We start from the raw sequence: 24,273 nt of genomic DNA, 5'->3' as shown, positions 1-24,273 counted from the left end.
TCAATAGGATTCACTTGCCTCAAGTTAGCTCCTTCGGATGTTGGAGCAATGAACACAGGAATGCCCACCGTCCTATCTTTGCGATGTCGCACAAGGCGGAAACCACCCTCGTCCATGTCTAGATCTGTGAGGTTCGCCCCGTTGTGGTCCCCGACGACAGTTGATTCGTCCTCTGATTCAACGCTGTGTTGTCGCTTGCAGTCAGGTATGCTTGCGCAAACCAGCTGGTGCTTCTGACCTGGTGTCACATCTTGGGAGGTCATGGCGGCGCTCTCCCTTGTATGTATGTAGCCACCGCTGGCACATACCCGCTATAGAGCGGGTATGCACCACAGGGGTTGCGAGATGGGAGATGGAGGTACTTGGAGTGTTCACTATATGAACGCATGGACGGACGGATAGATGGACGAACTCATGGACGGGCGCACAAACGGACGCATGGACATACGGACAAATGCATGGATTGACGCATGGATCGTCGCCCTGATGGACGGAAGTAAGAACGAACGGATGGACGGAAGCACGAACGGGCTGATGGACGCTTTGCCCCACTCATCATCATTCACTCCGTAGATAAGCTTAGTTTTTTATTCTGTGTAGGACAAAACGTTATGTTCATGACACACCATCATATTTCTCGCTAGAATATTTAGGCGGCGCGATATTTTTTTATCTTCACAAGAATTATATTTTACTTGGTGGGGTTTTACGTCTCGAAATAACGATTTCATTCCGAGAGATGCCTTAGTGGAAGAAAAATTGTTGACTGTCTAAAAACAAGCAGCTCAGTCTAGGTGAACAGAGCTATGGCAGTTTACTTTCACCGAGAGGAGACTGCTCCAGTCACGATTCGGTCTCATAACATTCACCTCAGTCGAGGAGAACCGTAGCCACGAAACCAACGCAGTGGGTCATCTTTGATTCATCAGTACGCAAAAGTAGTTTTGCATTTCACCCCATTGAAATTGGACTGTAGTTTCCCGGAATAAAGCGCAAGTGCTTTACGTTAGCTGCGCATTGCGCTGACTAGTGATCTTCTATACCGGCATGAACACTTCAGTGGTTAGTCGAACGCAGTTGCCCCGCCGCGGTGGTCTAGTGGATAAGGTACTCGGCTGCTGACCCGCAGGTCGCGGGACCAAATCCCGGCTGCGGCGGCTGCATTTCCGATGGAGGCGGAAATGTTGTAGGCCTGTGTGCTCCGATTTGGGTGCACTTTAAAGAAACCCGAGTAGTCGAAACTTCCGGAACCCTCCGCTATGGCATCTCGCATAATCATATGGTGGTTTTGGGACGTTAAACCCCACATGTCAATAATCAGTCAAACGCTGTTCTTCGGCTAATTTTAAAGGCTGTTGCTTTCAGTACATTCTCGCTTCAACTCATGCGCTTGGCAACAGCGCATTTTTCCGCAAGCTTGCATTCGTGACATTCATATACACGGTTCAAATAGCATTGGTAATTTAGCTGTGACTTTCATACAATACTGGCGTTAAGAGAGTTTACGGCTTACTATGGTTCATTAGAGAAAAAGTGCGCTAACGTCAGCACTGAGTTACCGAGAACAGGCGGAACATACTTCAGAAAATGATGACGCGGTGTTTTCCGTGAGCCTCTACCATTTTATCTATATTGAGAATAGACGGAAATAATTAATCACTAAATGGTACCGATGGGGATCAGTGGTCATGCTTGTTTTGATCTTCATTGATAGGGGATGTGTTGGTGTGCTTGTACTTTCAATGGTCAAAATTTTGTAATAATTGTGGCTATTACCATTGGGCGTTATCAGCTTTCACGGCGGGAACTGAGGTTGGAATTTCGGGCTTTTCTGAACAGCAACAACCATTTGTTGACTACAAAGCTGCTTCGTGACTTGAAAGAGGGATGCCTATGACGATCATCGAAAGGTCAGAATGTCAATAAAAACTTACCTGTTCAATGACGTTTCATTTACTTTGATTTTCTTATTGGCAGAATTTTATGTAGCTTCTTCCTCTGCATGTAGACGACTGCGCTATGCATTCGTGGTGAGTCATGATTAATACGAAAGGCTAACTTATTTAAGTTCTTACCTTGATCACAACCAACATCAACATCGGTTGTCCAATGTCAGTGGCAGAGCTTATTTTTCGCCATTTCTTCACTACGGCTTGTAGTACGTTTCGTAGTTTTTAAACAACTTGAAGTTTTTAAAATTGTGCTGAAATATGCGAAGGCTGCTCTTTGCGCTGCTACATTTTTGTGCTCTTGTAGGCAAGTATTATTTCTGTATGCATCTTGCTTACCTTATTGTGATTAGCACCCGTTGCGTGCAAGCCTTCTGTATTCTGGTATTTATTTTTTCTGTGTGTAGCCGTCGTTTAATCAATAATCTCTTTAAGCAGGGCGAGACAGAACAAACAAGCCCAACCCCCTGAGAATACTCTCACCCAATTCATATGCAGTGGTCGTCCAACTGTGGCGATAGCGACATTTTTCTTCAATACAATAACACTGCGCGTTCGATTATACATTGCGCCATAAAATGCATGTGTCCATCGTAAAAAAGCTCAAAAGGACGTACACACGAGATGAAGGAGTATTCAGGACGGACGCTGCACTAACAACTGCGTTAGTTCAGTGTTTTTCCTCTATACTCATTCATCGCTTGTCATCGTCCTTTTGCGCTATTTTACAATGGAGCTAAACCAACAGTTTTGCACTCTGTTTCAGTTGTCCACCTGCAAGCAAGGCATGGGACCATTGATGGTCCTAAAATGCTCTGTCTCTGTCAGTAAACGCACTTATAATATTTATATAATGACTTCAATACTGTCTACTTGCTCGATCCCAGTGAAGCGCTTTTTAGCAATATAGTCAGCCTAATGAAAACGCCAGCCTAACCAAACACCCTGTATGTGTCTCCATTGTTCAATATTTAGCGTACCATTTAAAATCTCTCTTATTCTGTTATGTAACCGGCAACAACTGTCGGAAAAAGGTACTTTAAATACGAAGCATTTCTTAGTGAACTTCGGTGACTTTGAGCGTATCTATTTATTTAGCCGCCTAGGACTTTTAGCTCTCCTGACCACTTTGATAATAGTATCGATACCGAACTTAGTATGGCATACCATGGCTGTATGAAGAACATGTTTGACTATTCATAACATGAAAATCCTGACATGTTTGTCATAAATGTCATGATTTACATTTCATGGTCATGCAGCCCATGCGGTGATTTCGTTCACTGGCATGTTGCAAAAGAGGTATGGTATGATATGATTGCATGGCGAACACAAGCGACAGACCTTAACTTGAAAATTATGACATGTGTGTCATGCAACAACATGACTACATGCCATGCTCCTGATGCGCTCGCGGTCGTTTCGCTTGCTACCCATATACTAAATTTGTTATCGCGTGACGTGAATAGATGACAAAGGTAAACGACACATCCAAACACGACAATCATGGCACAGCAGTCATGTACGGCATCATTTATCTCTACCTCGTATTGTTCTGCTGATCTTAAAGTGACATATCTACATTTCTCATTCGTGCTTCGCATATAATCCATTCCCACTCTACGTGGGACCTGCCAATTTTTTCCTGTTTACGATTTACGTGTACTGCAATTAAGCCTCCCAGACCAAGCGGAAACAGCTATGGGCACTGTCCACGGTAAACTGCGCCTGCGTGCAAATAAGATTCAGACTCGTAAAGGCTTGTTTTCACAAAAAAAGGCGCCTCTTTATATCGCTGCACATCATTCTACGGTATTTCAATACTTAAGCTAAGCCTAAATGCACGCGCTAACTACATCCGTCATTATATGATGTATATGTTGCTTGCGCACGTGCAGTCACTCGTTGCGTGTCTTGATTGCAAAACCGAATTCGAAATGTGGAGTCAAGTCAGCGCGAACGGAATCTGAGCCACGCAGTGTGCCACAAATATGGAACAAGTGCTCGCACGCAATGTAAATGTCATTGGAACAAGCTGTGTAGTAAATCGACAACAAAGGCCAACGAAGTCAGCCTGGCTTGCAGGTCTGGTCGATGTATTCCTTCCCGCTTGTTGAAAAGTGCGCTTGCTAGTGGGCTCATGGCGACCACCATTTGTTTGCAAATCGCTCAGTGACAAACATTGAGCCGAAGTGCAGCGGAAATTATTCGCTGCTCAGGGACTACGTAAGCGTGCCGTGTGGTGTCTACGTTAATTTTAAAGTTCAATGCGGAACTGAAAAATAATGTGAAACAAATCGGATGTTGACGCATTGGAACTCAGCACTGGCTGAATCTTATAAACGTCCTTCTCAAACTCAGTCTTTGCGGGATATTACAAAAAGGGTTATCTTAGGGGGTGGTTTTGATGCAAAAAAGGGGGGGGGGCGGCTAAGTCATGCACCTAAATCGTTTACGCCCTGACCTTCAAATAAAATAAAAGCCGCAGCTTTGCCGCAAAGGCAAAGAATTGAACGCGGTAGCGTTAAACCCCACAAATCAATCAATTGAACGCGGTAGCAACAAATTGGAAGGTCACGCGCACAATGACAAGCAGATCGAAACGCGCCCGCGTATCTCAGAAACAAATGACGCATGACACGCACTCACAGTTGTACAGATGCACGCGAATAAGCGTCTCAATTGTTACTTCGCTGTGTCTGAAAAACACGCGTTTTTCGCAAACGGAGACTGCAATGATTGCAGTGACCTTTGTACGCCTGATAACTACAACATAATCGTTCCAGTTAAAGCCCGAGGTCGGCCAAGGCGATCTTCCCCACTGCCAGATAAGGGCGCACGAGGGAGTGTCACCCCGGTCCTGTAAGCGGGACAAAGTACGCGTGGGAGATGATAGCGCGCACCACCACGTGACGTGGCGACGCGTGCTCATTGCGTCATCTTGCTCGTAATGCTGAAAACACAATCATTCCCCCCCCCCCCCGAGATGCCTTTCAGTAGCGGTAACTTGTGTGTACAAATAGCTTGCCGTTTGAGTTTGAACCTCGAAGGACGGGCTCCTCGATGGCTCAGTGGTTAATGCCTCGCAATATATATATGGTGAGGGACGCCGACATTGACGCCGACGCTGGCGGCAAAATCCAGCTGAGGGTGTCCGTTTGATTCCTAACGCAATAGAATAAAACTATGACCCTTCTCCCACCTAACCAGTATTGTCATTGTCTTCCGCCATCTGGCCAGTTTGTGCGATCCCAAATTCGATCTCCAACCATGTATAGCACGGGGACTCATACCAACCAGTCACACCTAACAGGACATTAAGATGATGAATTCGTAAACACGGGATGCCGCTAAAACCAATGTTTTGAGAAACCGACTTGTCTTCTTCAAGGTTACCCCGAAGAAGATCGCCATTACTCTTTGTGCTTCTGTAGACCACCGACCCTACTCCATTTGTCCCCATTCATATTGAATAGCAGTGACTACTACAGTATACTGTAGTAGTTACTACTATTCATTATGTCAATGAGAAATAATTAATGGGTCATAATTGAGCTTGTAACTCAGAACGTACTGATCTAAATATGAAAATAACTGAAGAAGATGTGCTGAGATTGAAACGACTTATACTGCTCATTCTTGTCTAGTTAGTTTAGAAACTCCACGAAGTAACACGCGGCTGCACGCTCACCCGCCAAAGAAAGCAGCGCCCCGAAATAGTCTTACTTGAAACAACCACTCAGTCTCTTTTTTTTATTTCAAAAATCTGCCCCAAGACACAATATTTTTTTTTTCAAAAATACACATACAAGTTTTATTCATGTATAAAGTCTAGTCTACCGTTCTCAGTCTCTTTTCCGTTGCCAGAGACATTGGTCCGCACATCGGGATGGGCACGGGGCAGGTCGTGCGCCAACTGCTTGTGTCGCTATCACGCTGGGATTCCTTTTGCTTGATTGTACATCACTGCCATTATCCACATCTCAGGGCCAATTGTTCTTATTGATAAAGTGGCCGGAACACTGTTCTGATTCCAACTTGATTGTGTAAGAACAAAAGCGGTGCGTTTCTTCAGACGAGAAGCGGCAGATAGCGCGATCGGAATTTGTTTCTTTCAACAATTTTTTTTCATTGATACAAGCTACTTTAAAGTGAACCTGTTTGAGCGCACTGTTTACTGATGGGCGCTAATGTGAGCAGTCTAGTCACGTGTCGCATTTAAAATTTCGCAGGCTCTCTTTATCAACAAGAAAAAAAAAACGAGCGTGAAGTTAGTACGTTGTCGACAGTAGCACACTTGAATGTCATTTAACACGCGCACGTCGGCCTCGTTGACACAATGATAATTAGTCGAGGACTTTTTGATTGATTGATTGATTTGTGGGGTTTAACGTCCCAAAACCACCATTTGATTATGAGAGACGCCGTAGTGGAGGGCTTCGGAAATTTTGACCACCTGGGGTTCTTTAACGTGCACCCAAATCTGAGTACACGGGCCTACAACATTTCCGCCTCCATCGGAAATGCAGCCGCTGAAGCCGGGATTCGAACCCGCGACCTGCGGGTCAGCAGCCGAGTACCTTAGCCACTAGACCACCGCGGCGGGGCGAGGACTTTTTGAGTTACGAATAAAATTATGGCTAAAAAATAATTCCTAATAAAAAATATATTACTGGCTACTGCAGTGCACTGAGAACAATATGCACTAGGTAATCTTCATTTAACGCTGTTAGTTTTTTTAAACCGCACTGCACAATAATTGGACCCCCTGTAGAGGAAAAACAGCTGGCGTTCGGAGAAAGTGACAAGTCCTTTAGTGTATACTGCGCATGCATGATTGGATCACGCTATTGTTTCAAGTGCGCTACACTCTGTTTAATGTCAATCGGAGCTCACGCCTCTGACAATTATTGATTGCGATAAAGCATTAACTATTGTATGTCCTCGCGGTTACTGCATGCACTATATACGCAGGTAATTCGAAACCATGTATTCTCATTTGCAACGAGTTTTATTCATCTTTTGTTTTTTTTGCATTTTTTGCTCTTTAGAGTAACCTTATACCTGTCGTTCGCAGAACCTGTATGTGTCATGATTGCCGGAACAATAGTGCTTCACTTCAACGCACGTCTTTTATTTTACGGTGAAGCCGGAATGTGACACTCTTTCGGGATTAGACCTTTAAATTATTTATTTCAGCAGCGTTTCCTGTATGTACACTGATGAGAATGTTTAACGAAAGTATAGCTATGTTCCCCTTCAAGAGAGTTGAAATTTTGTTTTGTCTGCTCCTGACCTGATCCAAAACAGACACTTGCCTGCTTCAAACCCTAAACTCACAGGGACCGCCTCTGTGCGTGAAAGTGAACAAGTACTTTTTCGGCCCCACCGCTAAAGAATGTCGTGCTTTCTTGAACAAGCAGAGTCTCGCAAAGCGTTGCTCCTACACCACATACCTCCTCCCTGCCCTAAGTCTCACGCACTTTCACCTAAATATAGAAAAAGCTTACAAGTAAAAGCACCTTTAATGTTGTGAGAGCGTGAAAACATTGTAACGATGGAATTTAATTGCTTACAAGGTGAGCAAACTGTGAGATGTGCAGTAGAGTGCAATTGGCAGGACGATTGAGCCAGCAACTACTCTACGCTGGCGTACTCCTCTGCCTCCACTTCTTGGCTGTAGCAAACTCCCCCAGCGTGACAACTTCTCCAGATGCTAAAGAAGCTTTTGAAGTGAGTTACGTGCCGCGATTAAGGTAATGCTTCACCTGGCCAACATGCGAACGAACGTGTTGGGTTCAGCGTGACCTGCGGCTGTCAACGATGATTTTAGCGTTTTCGACATGATGTCATTCAAGCGGCTGAATATGACGCGTGGTCCGGTATACCTGTACAGCAAAATAAAGTTCTTTCTCTCTCTCTACCTGTACGGCACTTTCGTGCATATTTGCAGAGGCGTCAAAAGCAAAAGAAAAAAGTATGGCTCCGTATCTGCATGTTTTACTGCAAATGTCGTCGAAAGACCATAGTCTTCCGTCCGGAAAGGGTGCTGTTGCGTTTGGCGAGCCAACCTTATGCCGCGGCCGCCAGAACGGAAGGAAGGCTGCCGCCTCATTTCGTGGAGATAAGGAGCAGCGCGAAGATGACCTGCTGTTTTATGTACTTGGCGGTGTGTTTCATGTACTTGGCGGTGTGTGGCTGCAATTACTCGACGGAACACTTCTATCAATAAGGTCGGCGCGGAGTTGCAACATGTGGCGCGTTCGTGCACCAGGAAAAGCCACAACGCCGAGTTTCAACCGAAGATGGACATCAAACTACCGCGCTGTGCGTCTCTGACTGATTGGCCAACGACGCTCAAATCGGCACCAGATGCCCAGGCATCATTTGCCCTCGGAGATGCCTAGCCACGACCGCCGGTAGACAAAGCATGAGTGGTCGGCCTGAGCAGCGAGATGACAAGCTCGTTTCACCCCGTTCGCTGGGAGCAAGATTCGCCGGAGGAGGCATCATTGCCGAGACCATACACGTGTTTGGGTTGTGTATGTGTGTTTGTTATGGGTGGTGCCAGCAGTATGACCCTCGCGAGTGCTGTGGAGACATTATTGGACAGTGCAGTATGGACCTATTCTCCGATCTAGGGATCTGGGGAAATGCGACTGTTTAAAAGTCAGCCCTAGCGGGAGGCTGAGTGCTTGTTCATGGCCCTTGTTCTATGAAGCGCCTTGCAATGTAGAGCTTCTCAATGTAGACGTTTGTGTTATTGACGTGTTGTTATTGACAATATTGACATGTTGTTATTATGCATCAGATATGCGCAATATTTATTTTGTTATCGACAATCGCACAAGTATTAACACAGACACCATAAGTTTGTGGGCATTGAGGATGTGGTTGAAGTTTAGCCGCGTTGGTCGACAGACCGCGAGAAAAACAGACAGACCAAAATTGTTGCGTAGAAGTACCCCAAGAAAGACTGTCCTCTTCGAAAAAGTTTACGGAGGCTAATGGCGACAGATGTGTGTCGAGCGTCATATCTAGTTTTGGCGCGGCCCTGCGGCGAATTAGTCCTGAGGCAAGTCAGTCGGTGAGATTCCCAAGCGCAATATAACGACTCGGATATTGAGAAGTGTTCATGTGCAGTGAAGAGAGGTATATCGGCTACGCTTTGGGGTCGTGACAATGAAGAAAGAAGTGAGATGATTCTGTGTCATGCGGCGTTGCTTGTGAGCGTAGCAAATTGCAAACAAAAGCTGCATTTTTTTTTGTGTCCAATGGATGCACACAAGGCAAGCATGTTGGCCAAGGTGCAATCCGTGCACTCGCTCAGGCCATCTACTTATGAATGGTAAGTTTACGAGTGCCAATGATCAGACCCACAAAGACATAGTTTGCTAAATATCAGCTTTGAAATGCTGTTGTCGGTAACTCATCGCAACATGTAGAGAGCCGTGACTAAGAAGGACAGAATGCTGCAGGAAAAAAGAATCGTCAGCTGGTATATTCAAAAAGACCGTTACCGTCTTAATATATCACTTCAAATCTGTAAAGACCACACAATGTAGTTCAGCGATGCCCAGTAGGCCAACCGAGTGGAGCAAAATAATGAAGCGTGCCTACACCCGTCTCTTGAAAGGACTAGTAAACAACCGCGAGGTCTAAAAACTGTTATAAACAGAAATACGTGCAATTTCGCTTTGTGAACATGTTGCCGCAAGAATTTAGCTAAAGCTTGCTATAATAAAGAAGTTGCGTGGGTTAGAACATCGATTTTAGCTGGGTTCAAACTTTCACGCGGCCTCACCACCCGCTTTTTTCAGAAAGAGAGAACAGCGTAGGCCGTCATCGTTACTGGTTTTGACCAATCGACGAGCTGCGTGCTACGTCAAGTCACTGATTGAAGACATTGGGTCACTGCGTGTGAAAGGGGGATTGGTCAGGCGTTAAAGGAGAGTGGACACTGTTTTCTGAAATTGAGGCTCTGCCACAGCGGCTGTAATATTGACAAAACGTGATCGCCGTGGCCTACTCTACAAATTACCGAGATTCTTTGAACGTATTCTCTCTCCTGAATATATCTCCCCTAATCCTCACCGAAGAATAGCAATCTGTGACCCTCAGCGCACGCATGTCGTGAATGAGCACTGCACCTCACAAGGCTGTAACAATATTCCATGTCACTCTCGTCTATTGTTCTTCATTTCCAAATACATAAAACTTTAAACAGAGTCTACTGGTGTGCAACCAACTAATTTTGTTATCATGATTTTCGACAAGTTATCTCATTCTCGTTTAGCGGGGTGAAGCACCTTAGGGTGAAGCCTTGTCCTTGCGATCTCCCTTGTCCTGGCGAACACAGCCTGTCTGCGATGTCCCTTGTCCTGGTGAACTCGACATGTCTGCTTCACTCAAACTCTCAGGATATGAGTGCTTCATGCCCTCCACTCACGCAGACTGCAGCATGTTATTGTATTCATGCGCCGCGACCTCACTTACGTTCACCACACAGTCTCGCCTGATGAAAAAAATCAATATGCGTGCCTTACTTTGATGAAAAGTAAGGTTACTTTCAAGATTCTCGGAGCCTACATATCTTCATCAAGCCACCTCGACTGCGAGCGCTTACGCGGTATTCTGACATGTACTCCAAGTCCATGGGTGGTCACTGGTGACATTAGTGGCCACCATTTTCCTACGGGTAAGCTCCAGGGTCAACTGTAAAAGAAGAAAGTTGGTGTCCTTTTCCTCGGAGTACGAACTTAGCGTTTGTAATGATGGACGCCCTACATATTTACGCAGATCAGCCTATAGCAGCTGCCAGGTTTCTGAGTCGTTGGTTCTGAGTCGTTTACCTAAAAAGTGCGCTCGATTTCGGATATGGAAACGTGGGGCAGCAACTATATCCTAACTTACCTGTGTATAGAAGGTTTCACCAGCTCCAAGTCCTCCAGAAACCTCAAATACACCGATTGGTCGAAATTCAAAGTGTTAATGGAAGACTGTAGTACCAACGGCTTATCGTATAACCCAGAGGACTCAATAAAGGATGTCCTGCAGAATACCATGCATTCACTTTTGACCAGTCACAAGGACACCGATTTGGACATTGCACTTGAAGAACTTCGCGCAATACGTCGTCGTGCAGAACGTAAGTACAGACGGACAAAGTGTATGGGTGATTTGAAGCTGGCTAGACACATTCAAAAGAAAATGTGACGGCACATGAATAAATTGGCTTGGCGACGTCGGACATTCATCTTCGAGTCGTTGGATTCGCGAAAGCCCATATCACTGATATGGCGAAATGTCCAGGGTCTTAGCACAACCTTTGGTCAGCGACACCCGTTTACATCTCGGGCACTTCACCTACGATGCAGAGAGATTGACTTCGCAGAATTCTTCTGCAGAAGAATTGCCGGTGAGTCTAATTTCACGGAAACAAGAATGGAAACACTTGACAACCCAGCGCCCTCACGTGATCCCCGTATGGAATGCCAGTTTTCCATGGATGAGCTTCAAGCGGCACTGGCACTGTGCAGACGTTCTTCAGCACACGAACCCGACGGCATCACGTACCGTGCCCTTTGTAATCTTGGAGACGAAGCTCGGAAAGCACTTTCACACCTATACAACGACTCCTAGAAAACTGGTACGGTTTTCCAAGCATGCAAGTCAAGTCGCCTTATTCTACTTCTAAAAGCTGGTAAATCTTCTGTGAATATTGCCTCATATCGTCCTATCTCGTTTGCTTGTTGTGTGGTTAAAACAATGGAAAGAATGATTATAACACGAATGGAGTGGCATTTAGAGCACTACGAAATATATTCCGTATCCATGACCGGATTCAGGCGTGGTGATTCGTTAATCGACAACGTTGCTGATCTGGTGACATATATAAAGACAGCCAGTTGGAAGTGTTGGTAGAGGTTCATGATAAAACAAGCGCTAAAGTACACAACTCAGAGAGGACACAGACAAGCGCTTGTCTGTGTCCTCTCTGAGTGTGTGTGCTTGTTTCATCATGGTGACCTATGTCGAACACCAGAAAGCCTGTAAGAGACTGTGTGCCACCCTGTTTCTAGAAGTTAAGGGGGCTTACAACAATGTCACCCATGAAGCCATCCTTAGTGTCTTGGAAACAGTAGGTCTTGGTGGCAAGATATATATGTGGGTGTACAGCTACTTACAGCTGATATCATTCTATTTGATGACAGTGAATGGCCCAACACCTGATTATTACAACCACCGAGGAGTCCCCCAGGAAGGAGTGCTGAGCCCTACACTTTTCAATCTAACCCTCATTTTACTTGTCGAGCACCTATCAAGCACTGTAGAACTTTCTATCTACGCTGAGGACATGTGCATTTGAACATAAGGTGTCACAAGGCTTCAGCATCACGCCCGCCTTCAGAAGACTGCTACAACGACGTCATGCTACCTTCGTAAACAAGGTCTTGACGTGTCCTGCGGAAATTGTGAAGTTGTAGCGTTCACGTGAAAACCGATGTCTGCTTACAGCATATTGATTAACGGAGAACGTATATCGTTCAGGAGAAGCCACAGGTTCTTGGGAGTCATAATAGATAGAAACCTGTCGTGGACTCCACACGGTAACTTTGTGACAAATCGGCTGATCGCAACATGCCACATATTCAAATTCCTAGCAGGGAAGAAATAGAGAGTGCCCATACCATTCATGCTACAACTTTACAGAGTGCTAATTATCGAATTCTCGCAGTACAGCTTGCCTGCAATATCTAAGACCGCCAAGACCAACCTGCGCACAATTCAGAGCATTCAAGCCCAAGGCACTTAGGATATGCCTTGGATTAACCAGAGGTGCTTCAACGGCTGAAACCATTGTCGTTGCTCAAGATCACTCAATCAAGACGCATATTATTACCAAGACAATGTGCATGAACCGCAGACATTATCTCAGGACCCCTTCCCACCACCTGGCGAGCCTCGCTGCTGAAAGGCCCCGCACGACATACGGTGCCACTGTTTGAAAGCATGGCTCATCATTTACTGAGGTGTACACACCTGCATAAAAGCCACTGCTTCCTCCTTAGAGCTGAGCAGGCCGTGAGTTTACTGAATGATTCCAGGAATGCGGAGAAAATCGGACTTACCGACACATGCCCTAAAGCAACTGAGTCTGTTCCAACTGGGACAAAACTACAGTAACCACGTGCAGATTTACACGAATGGCTCGACTACGCCACCCAGTTCAGGTGAAGCAGTGGTTATACCATCACAAAGGGTAACTCGGTGGTTTTAGGCTTCACATGCAACGACTTCCACGACGGCGGACCTCGAGGCTCTGCGTAGTGCACTGGAACTCATCAGTTCTGCAGAAAGACCAAGTAAATGGGCCGTGTTTTCTCACTCAAAACGAGCGTTAAAGTGCTTGCGGGCAGTTCTCCGACTCAGTCCCGCCGCGGTGGTCTAGTGGCTAAGGTACTCGGCTTCTGACCCGCAGGTCGCGGGATCGAATACCGGCTGCGGTGGCTGCATTTCTGATGAAGGCGGAAATGTTGTAGGCCCGTGCACTCAGATTTGGGTGCATGTTAAAGTACTCCAGGTGGTCAAACTTTCTGGAGTCCTCCACTCCGGCGTCTCTCATAATAATATGGTGGTTTTGGGACGTTAAAACTCACATATCAATCAATCAGTTCTCCAACGTAGATGCCACGACCAGTTGACCTACTAAACCGTGAAACTTCACCACCTCTTAATATAGAAAGGCCATGACATCGTCTTTCAATGGTTACCTGGGCATTGTGGTATAAGCGGAAATGATTCGGCAGCTCAAGCTGCTCGTACGTCAGATGAAGAAGCAAACAACATTCCGATTCCGCTTTCAAGAGCGGACGCGGTAAGGCAGATTCGTCAACTGGCCCGCAGTCTCACACTGAGTGGAACACACCAAGCATACGACGTACAAGACTACACGAGCTTGACCCTTCACTACAACTCCGGCCTCCACCCGGCCTACATCGACGTCAAGCTTCGCTTCTCTATCGTCTTTGACTGGAAGTTGCTTTCACGAAAGCTTATACCACCTTAATCGGAATGACTGAGAGTGCGGCATGCGATGTTTGTGGCACCGATGAAAATATCGAACACCTGCTGTGCCACTGTCTTCAATTTGCCCCAGACCGACCAGTACTTGCCAAGGCAATTCGGCGACTGGATGATCGGCCTCTTTCTGTGCAAGTGCAACTACAGCAGCGTTCACATCCCTGAACCACCCACAAGACAGTGAAAGCCCTCTTGTGTTTCTTGAGAAGGACGGGTTTGTGTAAACGCCTCTGACGTGCGGTGGAGTTCTACACGCTGCTGCGAAATTACTGTCAGTCTCTCCTCTTTCTTTCCGTTCTCTTTCCTCATTCTTATTTTTCGTGTCCCCTTCCCTCATCCACCTGTGTAGGGTAGCCCACCGGATGTCTTTCTGGTTAACCTCCCTTTCTTCTCCCTTTTGTTGCTTCCATCCCCCTCCTTGTCTTGGCTTGCACGTGCTGGGAGCGCCAGCCGTGAGCTCACCGGTCGTAGTGTAAAGGAGCAGAATGATGATCGCGGGTGCGCTCGTGGCATGCTGTTTCTTTTGCTGCGGCGGCCGAAGCGCTATAAAACGCGCTCGCACCCGGCTGTCTCCCTCATTCATGGTCATAGAGTGCACATCGTTATGAAAGAAATAAATAAATAAAAGACGAACAATAGAAAAAAAATGAAGGAAGAAGGAAAGAAAGAGGGAAAGAATGAAAGAAAGAAAGTAAGGAAGGAAGGAAGAAAAAAGAAAAAAAAGGAAGAAAGAAAGAAAGAAAATACTATGCTTTATGATCCCCGGAGCTTCACTCACTCGCCATCATTCACTTTGTGGATATGCTGTGATTTATTTGAAGAATGCGCGTTCACTTGATGTTTTAGATAACACCGAAATTTCTGAACGTATCCCGTAATATGTTTCTTTTTTCTAAGTACTCCTCTTCCTTCTATACAGCCTTTGACACTGAGGGTAATTCAAATAAATAGATGAAAATGCTAAGATTTTTTTTTCAAAATACATAGAAGCATTTTCAATGCGCAACCTCACGGGTCCTGCATTGTAAGCAGTCATTATATCAAACCGCAGCTCAGTAGCGATACATCATCTAATTTTCAGAGTTCATCTGTTACACAGCACGTTGAAGTTATATTTAAATTCATGCTTTTAACTCAAACGTGTTTTATATCGGGGTCTACCATAGCTTCTGAGTCCGATTTCCGTCACGGAAATACGTCATCAAAATGAACTCAACCACGCGGCAGAAAAGCTAGAGGGAAATGTATCTGTTGACAGGAGCCGCACCCGTGACCTCTCGGTCTGCGACTGTTGCTGGTGGGCGTTTAGCCCACTATAACCACGTAACACACATAATAGAAGCTGCACGAGCGCGTCTTTTATCTCTCACACTTTTACCGTGCTTCAGGTTGGTGGGGTGGAGGCGGCGTCTGGACGAGGTAAAGTAAAGTAATTCATAGACTCCTTGCTAGCTTAGGGCAACGCATCTTTGTAACAACCATCACATGCGGCGCGTTGCAACTCCCCTCCTCCCCCCCCCCCCGAAAAAAAGACCCTTCGCATATGCATAAAGGGAATGACGATGACTGCACAAAGCGCGAGGATCACTTATTCGCTTTGAACCAACCAGAGGGAATGGTTATAACCTTCTTGGGGTGTTTGTTTGCGCGGCTCAAAGCGCGTAAGATATCAAATTTGGGTAGTTACGTAACAGTAGCCAACTCGTATTGCCGGGCTTTCCTACCGACAAAGAAACGTTTAAAGTAGAGTAAAGCATGTACTCACAGTGAGCTTCATTATCGGCACTAAACTCTCGCTGCAGCACGGCAACGGCATTGCCGCGGGTGCGTTCTTTCTGAATGTTAGCAATATTCATCAATTATTGTCCCACCACTAAGAATCGCAGCTAGATTTACAGCTGTACCCGAAACTCGGCCAAGAAAATTTCGCCTAAACCACGAATCAATGCCAACAGCCTGAAGTAGCCATCGCTTTCCGCATTTTGCAGCCGCTCCGAGCACTCTCCCCGCCTCTGGGTCCGCTTGTCCGCGCTGTAGTTTCCCTGCAGATTCGTGAGGTCGCAACTATGAATCCGCTTGACTCCGTTGCCTTGCTGCAGCCGCTTTGCGAGCCCTCAGGTACGCATGCAGTTTTTTTTTGTCTTGACTTCATTTTCATCGCTGTCGAAGAGAGAACTCGCACCGGGAGTGCACCACAGCCCTGCTCCCTAGTGGTCTCGACTCAAACCGATGGCACGTGCCGTGAACTTGCACTTCATTGTTTTTGCTGTCGAAGTGAGAGATTACGCACCGGGAGCACCTCTAGTGGGCAAAAAGCACTATGTGAAGCCGATGGAGGGGACAAGGCTCGACAATAAGAAGCTTCGCCCCAACAAGTTTACTTTCGTCAATGCTTTAACACAGCGCGGGGTGATACCTTCAGTGGAATCCCTGGTAATTGCATACATATATATCAAAGAATAGCTTTCTGACGTTCGCGTGGCTCTCGGGCTGCGTTCCCTGCTCACACTGTGAGAATTAGCGACCAGGCCAGGATGGCACTGCTAGAGAAAAGGAACAATGCGCACAAGCGTTTGCATTTGCGTTTCAGAATGGTTTAAAGTGATGCGCATCACGTATCGGTGCTTATCATTTACTTGTTGATGTAGTCTTTGCATTTCATCTGGCGTTAATGCCCATGGGAGCTACGACACTCGGCGCTTCAGCGAGCATGGGAAATTTAGCACGGATTTGTCTAGTATTCCTGTTTTCGGCTACGTTTGGATTCGCATAGCTTGGAGCTGCTTTGTCAAGAGACAACGATCAGCAATGTATGGTAGTTACGCTTCATTGCTTTAACTTTTTACAGCCACCAACTCAAATCGAGTGGCAAAACAAAAAGAAAAATGCTTAGTTTTTTATTTTCAACTAAACCAAACCACCGAAATAAGCTGAACGACGAGTGCGTTTGATGCCCGAAAGCACGAGGGCTAGGCAAATTCATATACTACCCATCATTTGCATGATTGCTGAACAATCGCAGCATCCGAGATCCCTCTAGTTATTTTTAGGAAACAATGTGATCGTATGAGGTGATTAGGTATAGATTAACTACTTCAGCTGTCACAAGGGCTAAACAAATCATCATGAGCGTTAGTCGTCAGGGTGGACATCTGCCACCATACTCGCGGGCAACTTTTCTCGGCAGTGAAGCGAAGGCTTCAGAGGCAAATCACAAGTACCTTACTCCCGTTGAATCTAGTTTTTACGTGGTTCTTCAAGAAAAAAGATCAGAAAATTGAACCCCGTAACTGTCTGCATCAGGTGCGACACCTCAACAGTAGCTCTACAATGGCGTGCGTACATTCTACGTGAGATTTTAAAGTTACTCTTTTATTTTCTACATGCTGCCTATTGAGAGAGAACGCAGCACATAGACATGAAAACGTAGGTCGCTGGCTGTGCGGGCTGTGCTCAGTTTTGATCGTTGTCAATACACTTGCGAATAGTCTCGTCTAGTCTGATTTCACAAAATATTATTTATATTTCACTTCATACGAAGCAACCTGTCATTTTTAGACGCGTGAAAAAAATCCCGCATTTTACGTGATTTCAAACGCTATGCGGCGTCTTTGTAGAAACGAAACGCTGATTGCGCGAAGCCATAACTTCCAATAGTGGTACGAGACACGTGCCAAACCATACTTTGTGCCAGAACACTTGTGAAGAAGCTCCTTCACCATAGCTTTCCTTTCATTGCTAAACAATGTTGGGCCCACATCAAGGCATATTATGCCTGCTAAACAATATTAGACATCCTGAAATCTGTGATACCTCAGAGCACTATATCAAATTGACTGATTTTGTGACGACACGCTTTGCTTTGGTGTTATAGCGACTCCTATGACGATGGTGTCAGTCATAACTTCTCCCAAACTTTCCGTATGCGCTGATAGGGATTCTTGCATTTATTTTTCTTCTTGTTTTCAGAACTCTGCAAGTCATCCTCGAAAACTGCGCCGAAGAACGATGTCACGACACGGGCCCCGATAACCCTTCTGACAAGTAAGTTCTTTCATATTAGGTGCAGAAAATATGGCTGCTGAGGACCTTGTTCATTCAAACTTCGCCAACACTGAATCCCATATTTACAAGCACGAGACAAACTAGGGGTATGTCATCTGACGTGAACAATTTTCTGAGCTGAAGTAGTTCTTGCAGTCCTTCGCAGGGGCTTCATCTTATATCAATAACAAGCTGCACACAAGGTTATAAAAAGTAGACACAATCTGGTGTGGTCATGCACGGTTTGCACTTGTTCAAGAAATAAAGCATGCTTCACTTTCGCCTCAAAAGTAGAAAGGCATAGCGTCAGCGGACCCTGTTTGCAATGCCTTATTATTGGATAACCTCACTTCTCCGTTGGTGGGCATCACAATATGCCACAAAGAAAAAACCGTTCGAGTAACACTGGCTGTTTGAAACTATGCTCGAATGTGTACTGCAAGTACAGCAGCAAAAAGCCCACTACCACTTACTCTTCTTGTTTCCAAATCAACGAAATACGCACTGCACGTCCCTAAGGAGACACGGAAGTATATGCAACTGCTAACCGGCTTAATTTTTTTTTTGCTGATGAGGGTGATCAAATGTGTCTGAGCGATTCACAACGGGCGGGCCATTAATCCCCTCACTCGGAGCACAGTTCACCGTCTTGGCACCTGGCACGACCTTTCGCGTTAGCCACACAGCATTACATGCTCAAGGAGACACCTCGAATTATACGGTGTACGTATATAGATTTAATTTTTTTCGCATTTGTAAGCATTGGCGTCACCTTGTTGTAGAGCACCTACCTGCTTGTCATGCAGAAGACCCGTGAATAATTCCCACTTGAAGTCTTTTTTTTAATTATTCATTTATTTATTTCTATGTCTGATCCTAGCTCATGGAAAACGCTGATTTTCCGCCCACTTCCAAAAACGTCGACGTCAGAACTTCTTAAAAACGAACTTTTTAACGCTACGGCGCTGCCCAATGTATCGTGCGTGTTGAGTCCATGCCGGGTATACACGTACACCGAGAGCTACGTCAAGGAAGCGACATTCGCTTAACGCCTATGCGTCAAAATATAGAAATTTTGTTGTACTGCTCAATTTTTAGGTGGCCCGAGTTATAAAAGAATGCGCCGTTGTTGGCAATTGACGCCGTTTCATTTATTTTACACGTATAATAAAGATATGACACTAAATGTACCGTCTTAATAAACTGATACTTGCTAGAAATTGAAATAAATGCAGAAAGGAAGGAATAAACATTTTATTTAAACTAACAGGTAAATCTGTGAACGATAATTTTTTTTTTGTAGACAGTGACCGAACAGTAAGCTCAATGTTATCCTGAAAACACGTACAGCTGCACCGAAAAGAACATATATTTATACCAGCATTGACTCACGAAAGCAAAATCATGATGGTAGTTTACCAGAGGCGGAATGCTTTATTCAGTATTTACACAGTCTTTTCTCATGAAACTACTGAGCAGACATCGATTCTAATTGATTTGATTGATTTATTGATTGATTTGTGGGGTTTAACGTCCCAAAACCACCATTTGATTATGAGAGACGCCGTAGTGGAGGGCTCCGGAAATTTTGACCACCTGGGGTTCTTTAACGTGCACCCAAATCTGAGTACACGGGCCTACAACATTTCCGCCTCCACCGGAAATGCAGCCGCCGCAGCCGGGAATCGAACCCGCGACATGCGGGTCAGCAGCCGAGTACCTTAGCCACTAGACCACCGCGGCGGGGCCAGACATCGATTCTAAACAACACCGCTCAAAACAACGTCATGCCATACATTAATATTGTTGTTAGTGGCGTTGATACATTATTCTGTCTTTTAGACGCAGCAAACTCATTGGACCTGATGGACTCAATAAGAGTGTCCAGCAGTCCTCAAACAGGGTCATGAAATCATTGCTCCGTATATCTATAACCTCTCTTTTGGAACTACTCTTATTCTCCGGGATAGGGAAGCGGAAAATGTTGCACCCGTTTTCAAATCTGGAGATAAAAAGCTGAGAGAAAATTAAAGGCCGATATCGTTATTACCAATATGTTTAAAATATTTTAACACATTCTGCATACCAACATATTTGAATTCTTTCATCCAGACGCTTTTTTACTACGTTCCAGCGTGGTTTTCTACAAGGTTAGTCCTGTAACACTCAAACAAATACGTATCCAAAACATTGAAAAGAATATGATTTGATTTATTTGTGGGGTTTAACGTCCCAAAACCACCATATGATTATGAGGGAAGCCGTAGTGGAGGGCTCCGAAAATTTCGACCACCTGGGGTTCTTTAACGTGCACCAAAATCTGAGCACACGAGCCTACAACATTTCCGCCTCCATCAGAAATGCAGCCGCCACTGCCGGGAATCGAACCCGCGACCTGCGGGCCAGCAGCCGAGTACCTTAGCCACTAGACCACCGCGGCGGGGCAATTGAAAAGAATAGTCGGGCTGAAGCGATCCTCAGAGATTTTCAAAATGCATTCGGCACTGTGTCCCATAGGCTATTACATGTAAGGCTCGCACTCTTGGATCAAGTCCAGTGCGCGGCTAAGGCTAGCGGAGCCTTGAACATAGGGTTCAAACCAAATTAACTCCAAGATCCCCATTTCCTTTCTCCCCTTAAAGTTTCGCTCTCATTCTCTCGCTCCCTCTCAATGCGACCTCGAGTATACACGTGTCTTCATCCCACCAATTATGCTCTCTTGTCTATTTTACTAGTGTCTCAATGAATGATTTTTTAAGCGTTCGCAAGGAACGTGTTTCCGACAGCGTACGATTAGGTGATGTTTTGTTTTTGTAACGTGAGCTTCTCTTAGTGAGGTTGAGAAGCTTCGCGTTTTTTTAAGGGGAGCAGTTCTGCTCAAGCGCGAAGAGCAGTGAGTTCAGACGGTACAGAGCTGGTTCACCAATGGCCTGGAAGATCTTCTTGTGATGTGTCACTGGTAAGCTGGCGTGTAGTCGGTCGCTGGCTACTCCGTTCAACCATCCGTCCACCCGTATTTCGTTTGTCCGTCCGTGGTTCGTCCATCAGTACGTGCGTCCATCCGTGGCCGTCTGTCCGTCTGTGCATCTGTGGTCATCCGCCCGTCTTTCAGTGGTTCGTTCGTACGTCCATTCATTCGAGGTTAATTCGTTCATCCGTCCATCCATCCGTTGCTCACGCTACATATACTTTGGCATAGCCGAGCTAAAGCACTGCTAATTTTTATGGTCATTGGTCTCAAGCCTTAAAAATAAAAAAAAACGCAAATAAGAGACTACGCTGGCCTTTTAGAATCGATCATTACAGCGACTATAGGTGGCGCAACGGAAGGTCGATATGGCGGACGAGATGGTGATGCCGCAAGCGTTTCCGTCAGCGTCGTAAAGCATGAAGACGCGTTTATAGGGAGTTTTAGTGCTGGGTACGCATTCTCTTGGGGCGTTGCGGGCTTGGGAGTGCGCGGCGTTGCGTGCATAACCCATACTCAACCGGAGTGCCTTTTAGTTGGCGCCACGGTGGCACGTACGCAAACGCAAGCCGCACGAAGGTCACACGCACTCGCAGCGCCATAGCGTCTTGTCGCGTAAGTATTATTTAGGTATTTTATGATTTAAAATGTTAAATTAAACATACATAGTGATCAGGACACTTTTTATTGTGTACAGTATCTTGGTATACGCAAAAAAGTGAAAAATACAAGGTTACTGTAACGACAGTGTCGACATCTTGTGACACTTCGTGCAACCACAGTCATGAACATGTTAGCTTACGCGTAATGTTTCTGAGGTGAAAATGAATAAGAAGGTTACTCATTTGTAATATTGTTGCTGCGCAGTTTTTTGCACCAGGTGTACAATCCACAATGTTTCTGCAATAACAAAAGTGTGGTTGTCTGTTTCACTATGGCCTCGCTAGATGGCGCCACATATTCAGCTGATCGGGAGCTGGCATATTTTTAGTTTCTATGTTCTAGGCCATTCCACCTTTGGAAATCTGGCTGAAACCGTGTAATCGCTATAAGTGCTTGCACTTTGGCTTATTTTAACTCGACGGCTAGAGTATCTACAGTGCGGATACCGCGAGTTCTTGCGAAGGTGGACCTTACAAGGCGGCCGATCCATGCTGTCCGAGATTTCGCGACTTTGTGCCATGCTATTTGTATAGTGGCTAGCCGCTATAATATTTGCGCTTAAAACTTAGGAGTCCAAGTGGTGGCTCAGGCCATTCTCGGCTTTGCACGCCATGAAGGTAACACGATGCGCCAGCATGTGCGCCGCGGCAGCTCATCTCCGATTGGAGGCCAGTGGTGGCAGGGTTGTTTATGGCTGCACAGACGCATCGCCCCAGCGATCTTGCGACGCATCTGTTTGGGGCTTCGCGCATGCGCAATACCGCCGCCCCAACGTCCTGCGTACGCAAGCCGCTGGGGTACCCAGCACTAAAACTCCCTAATTAGTTTATGACTACTGAGAGACCGAACTGCGTCGCTCTTTTATCGCTGTGTGACAGCTTCGGAGCACGGCTAAATGGCGCCGCCTGTGTCACTGGAAGGACCAAATAGCCAAGTCAGTGGTGCGCTTTTGTCCTTTTGACGGTAGCAACACCTAGCTCATGGCCCAGACGGGGTGCTCGAAACATACCAAAAGCTTGCCTACGTGTTTGGGGTTGCAAAAACACTACAATACCTTCCGGGTGTGAATTAGCTTCAGCTACTATGCTTTACAAAACGGCTCTGTTATGAAAGGGGTCATTAGTTCAATTGTATTCTACTCGCTTCATAGTGTAGCATGCCAGACACGTTAGAAGTGGTGAATACTTCTTGATGTTTAGCACCACCTTTAAACTCAATGTTCTTGTTTATGGTTCAACCTTGTTCTGATGAATATGACACAAGCCACTGCTCCACAGAAATGCTAGTTTTCTTAAAAGCCAAGTTGTCGCATCGATATTTCGCTGCTGTGAAAGCCAACAATCTGAGAAAGTGGCTTTTATAATGAGGAGAGAGTGGTCGCGCGTTGTCTATGGATATTCCTCTTTGTTTCCGCCCAAACACTCTAAATAATAATTCATTTCCTTAAAACTGTAGAACTTGGTACAATTGCACATGCAGCAGTTGTAGGAAATGGGCATTGATGTTTTTCGTGAAAATGCGCATTCAAGGTGATAATAATAAATAAGGCAAATTTATTGCATCATTTAATGAATCATCTTCGGTAGTCAATATCCTACAAGCACCATAATCTCAAAAAGGTAATCATATGTTTAGTGCATTAGTAATATTAGAACGCACATGAAATTTAGTCGTGGTAGTTGACTGCAAACGTGTAGTCAGCTGCAAATAGGCAACTGAAAAATAGGCAAACTTTTCAGTCAACTGAAAAATAGGCAAAGAAATGCAGTGTCAGCTTACGTAATTATACCAACGTTATTTATTATAAAAGTGGTTTTGCTTAACTACATTAGTTTTTTGATGCGAAGTATCTTATGAGGAAGCTTCATCTGGTGGTGTCAGCGCTCCGCTGTGCATGCTCGTCTTCTCCCTCTTCTCCTTTACGCTCCCCCTCTCAGCTCGCGTCTCCTAGCGTCGGCTAGCGACTCACGCATGTCCGCAGAATGAATGACGATGAGTGGGGCAAAGCATCCGTCCGTCCATCGGTCCAGCTATCTGTCTGTCCGCCCGTCCACGGACGGACGCTTCACGTCGCGATCGTCGTTCACTCCGTATCTGTGCTGTGAATTTTTCATTATAACAGCAAAACATATTCTCTTCATTCGTCAACTATGCAAAACCACTAGCGCCATCTAGCGATATAGTTTCTAAAAACATATACACACAATGCCATCTAGTCAGGAATTCGCAAACAACAGGTGCCTGCAGACATACATACATACTACTACAGAGGAGGGAACAACCCACATCCTTAGAAGCTTTGTCCTTAAGAACCGACTGCTCACGCGGCACTACCGTTGCCTGGCTGCCCCGTATATATAGGCACTGGATCTTGACCTCCATGATAGTGCCAGTGGGAGTTTTCTTCTGCATGTTGTCGAACAATAAACATTTGCGGCGTGTGTGTTATGTAAAACCGGACTGCGTGTCTCTGTGTCAAATCGGAGTCTTCTTGCTCTCGTAACCCATAAGCAGAGATTGCAGTAACAAACATCAGTTCATTCTTTCGTGCTTTGCGCCTCTCCA

General features: G+C 45.6%; 1 protein-coding gene across 7 annotated transcripts in view; it reads left to right on the top strand.

The window, feature by feature from the left end:
* Positions 1-24,273, top strand: part of LOC119187166 (uncharacterized) — a 395,971-nt gene that overhangs the window by 297,908 nt on the left and 73,790 nt on the right. For all 7 annotated transcript variants that reach the window (XM_075871836.1, XM_075871840.1, XM_075871838.1 and 4 more), the window contains one exon: positions 18,003-18,077. In XM_075871836.1, the coding sequence (XP_075727951.1) occupies positions 18,003-18,077 (75 nt within the window). The remainder of the gene's footprint in view (positions 1-18,002; positions 18,078-24,273) is intronic.

This window comes from Rhipicephalus microplus, chromosome 8 (assembly GCF_043290135.1).
Source record: "Rhipicephalus microplus isolate Deutch F79 chromosome 8, USDA_Rmic, whole genome shotgun sequence".
Classification (NCBI taxonomy): Eukaryota; Metazoa; Arthropoda; class Arachnida; order Ixodida; family Ixodidae; genus Rhipicephalus; species Rhipicephalus microplus.
The sequence above is the reverse complement of the archived record's forward strand: the minus strand, read 5'-3'. Positions and strand labels throughout refer to the sequence as shown.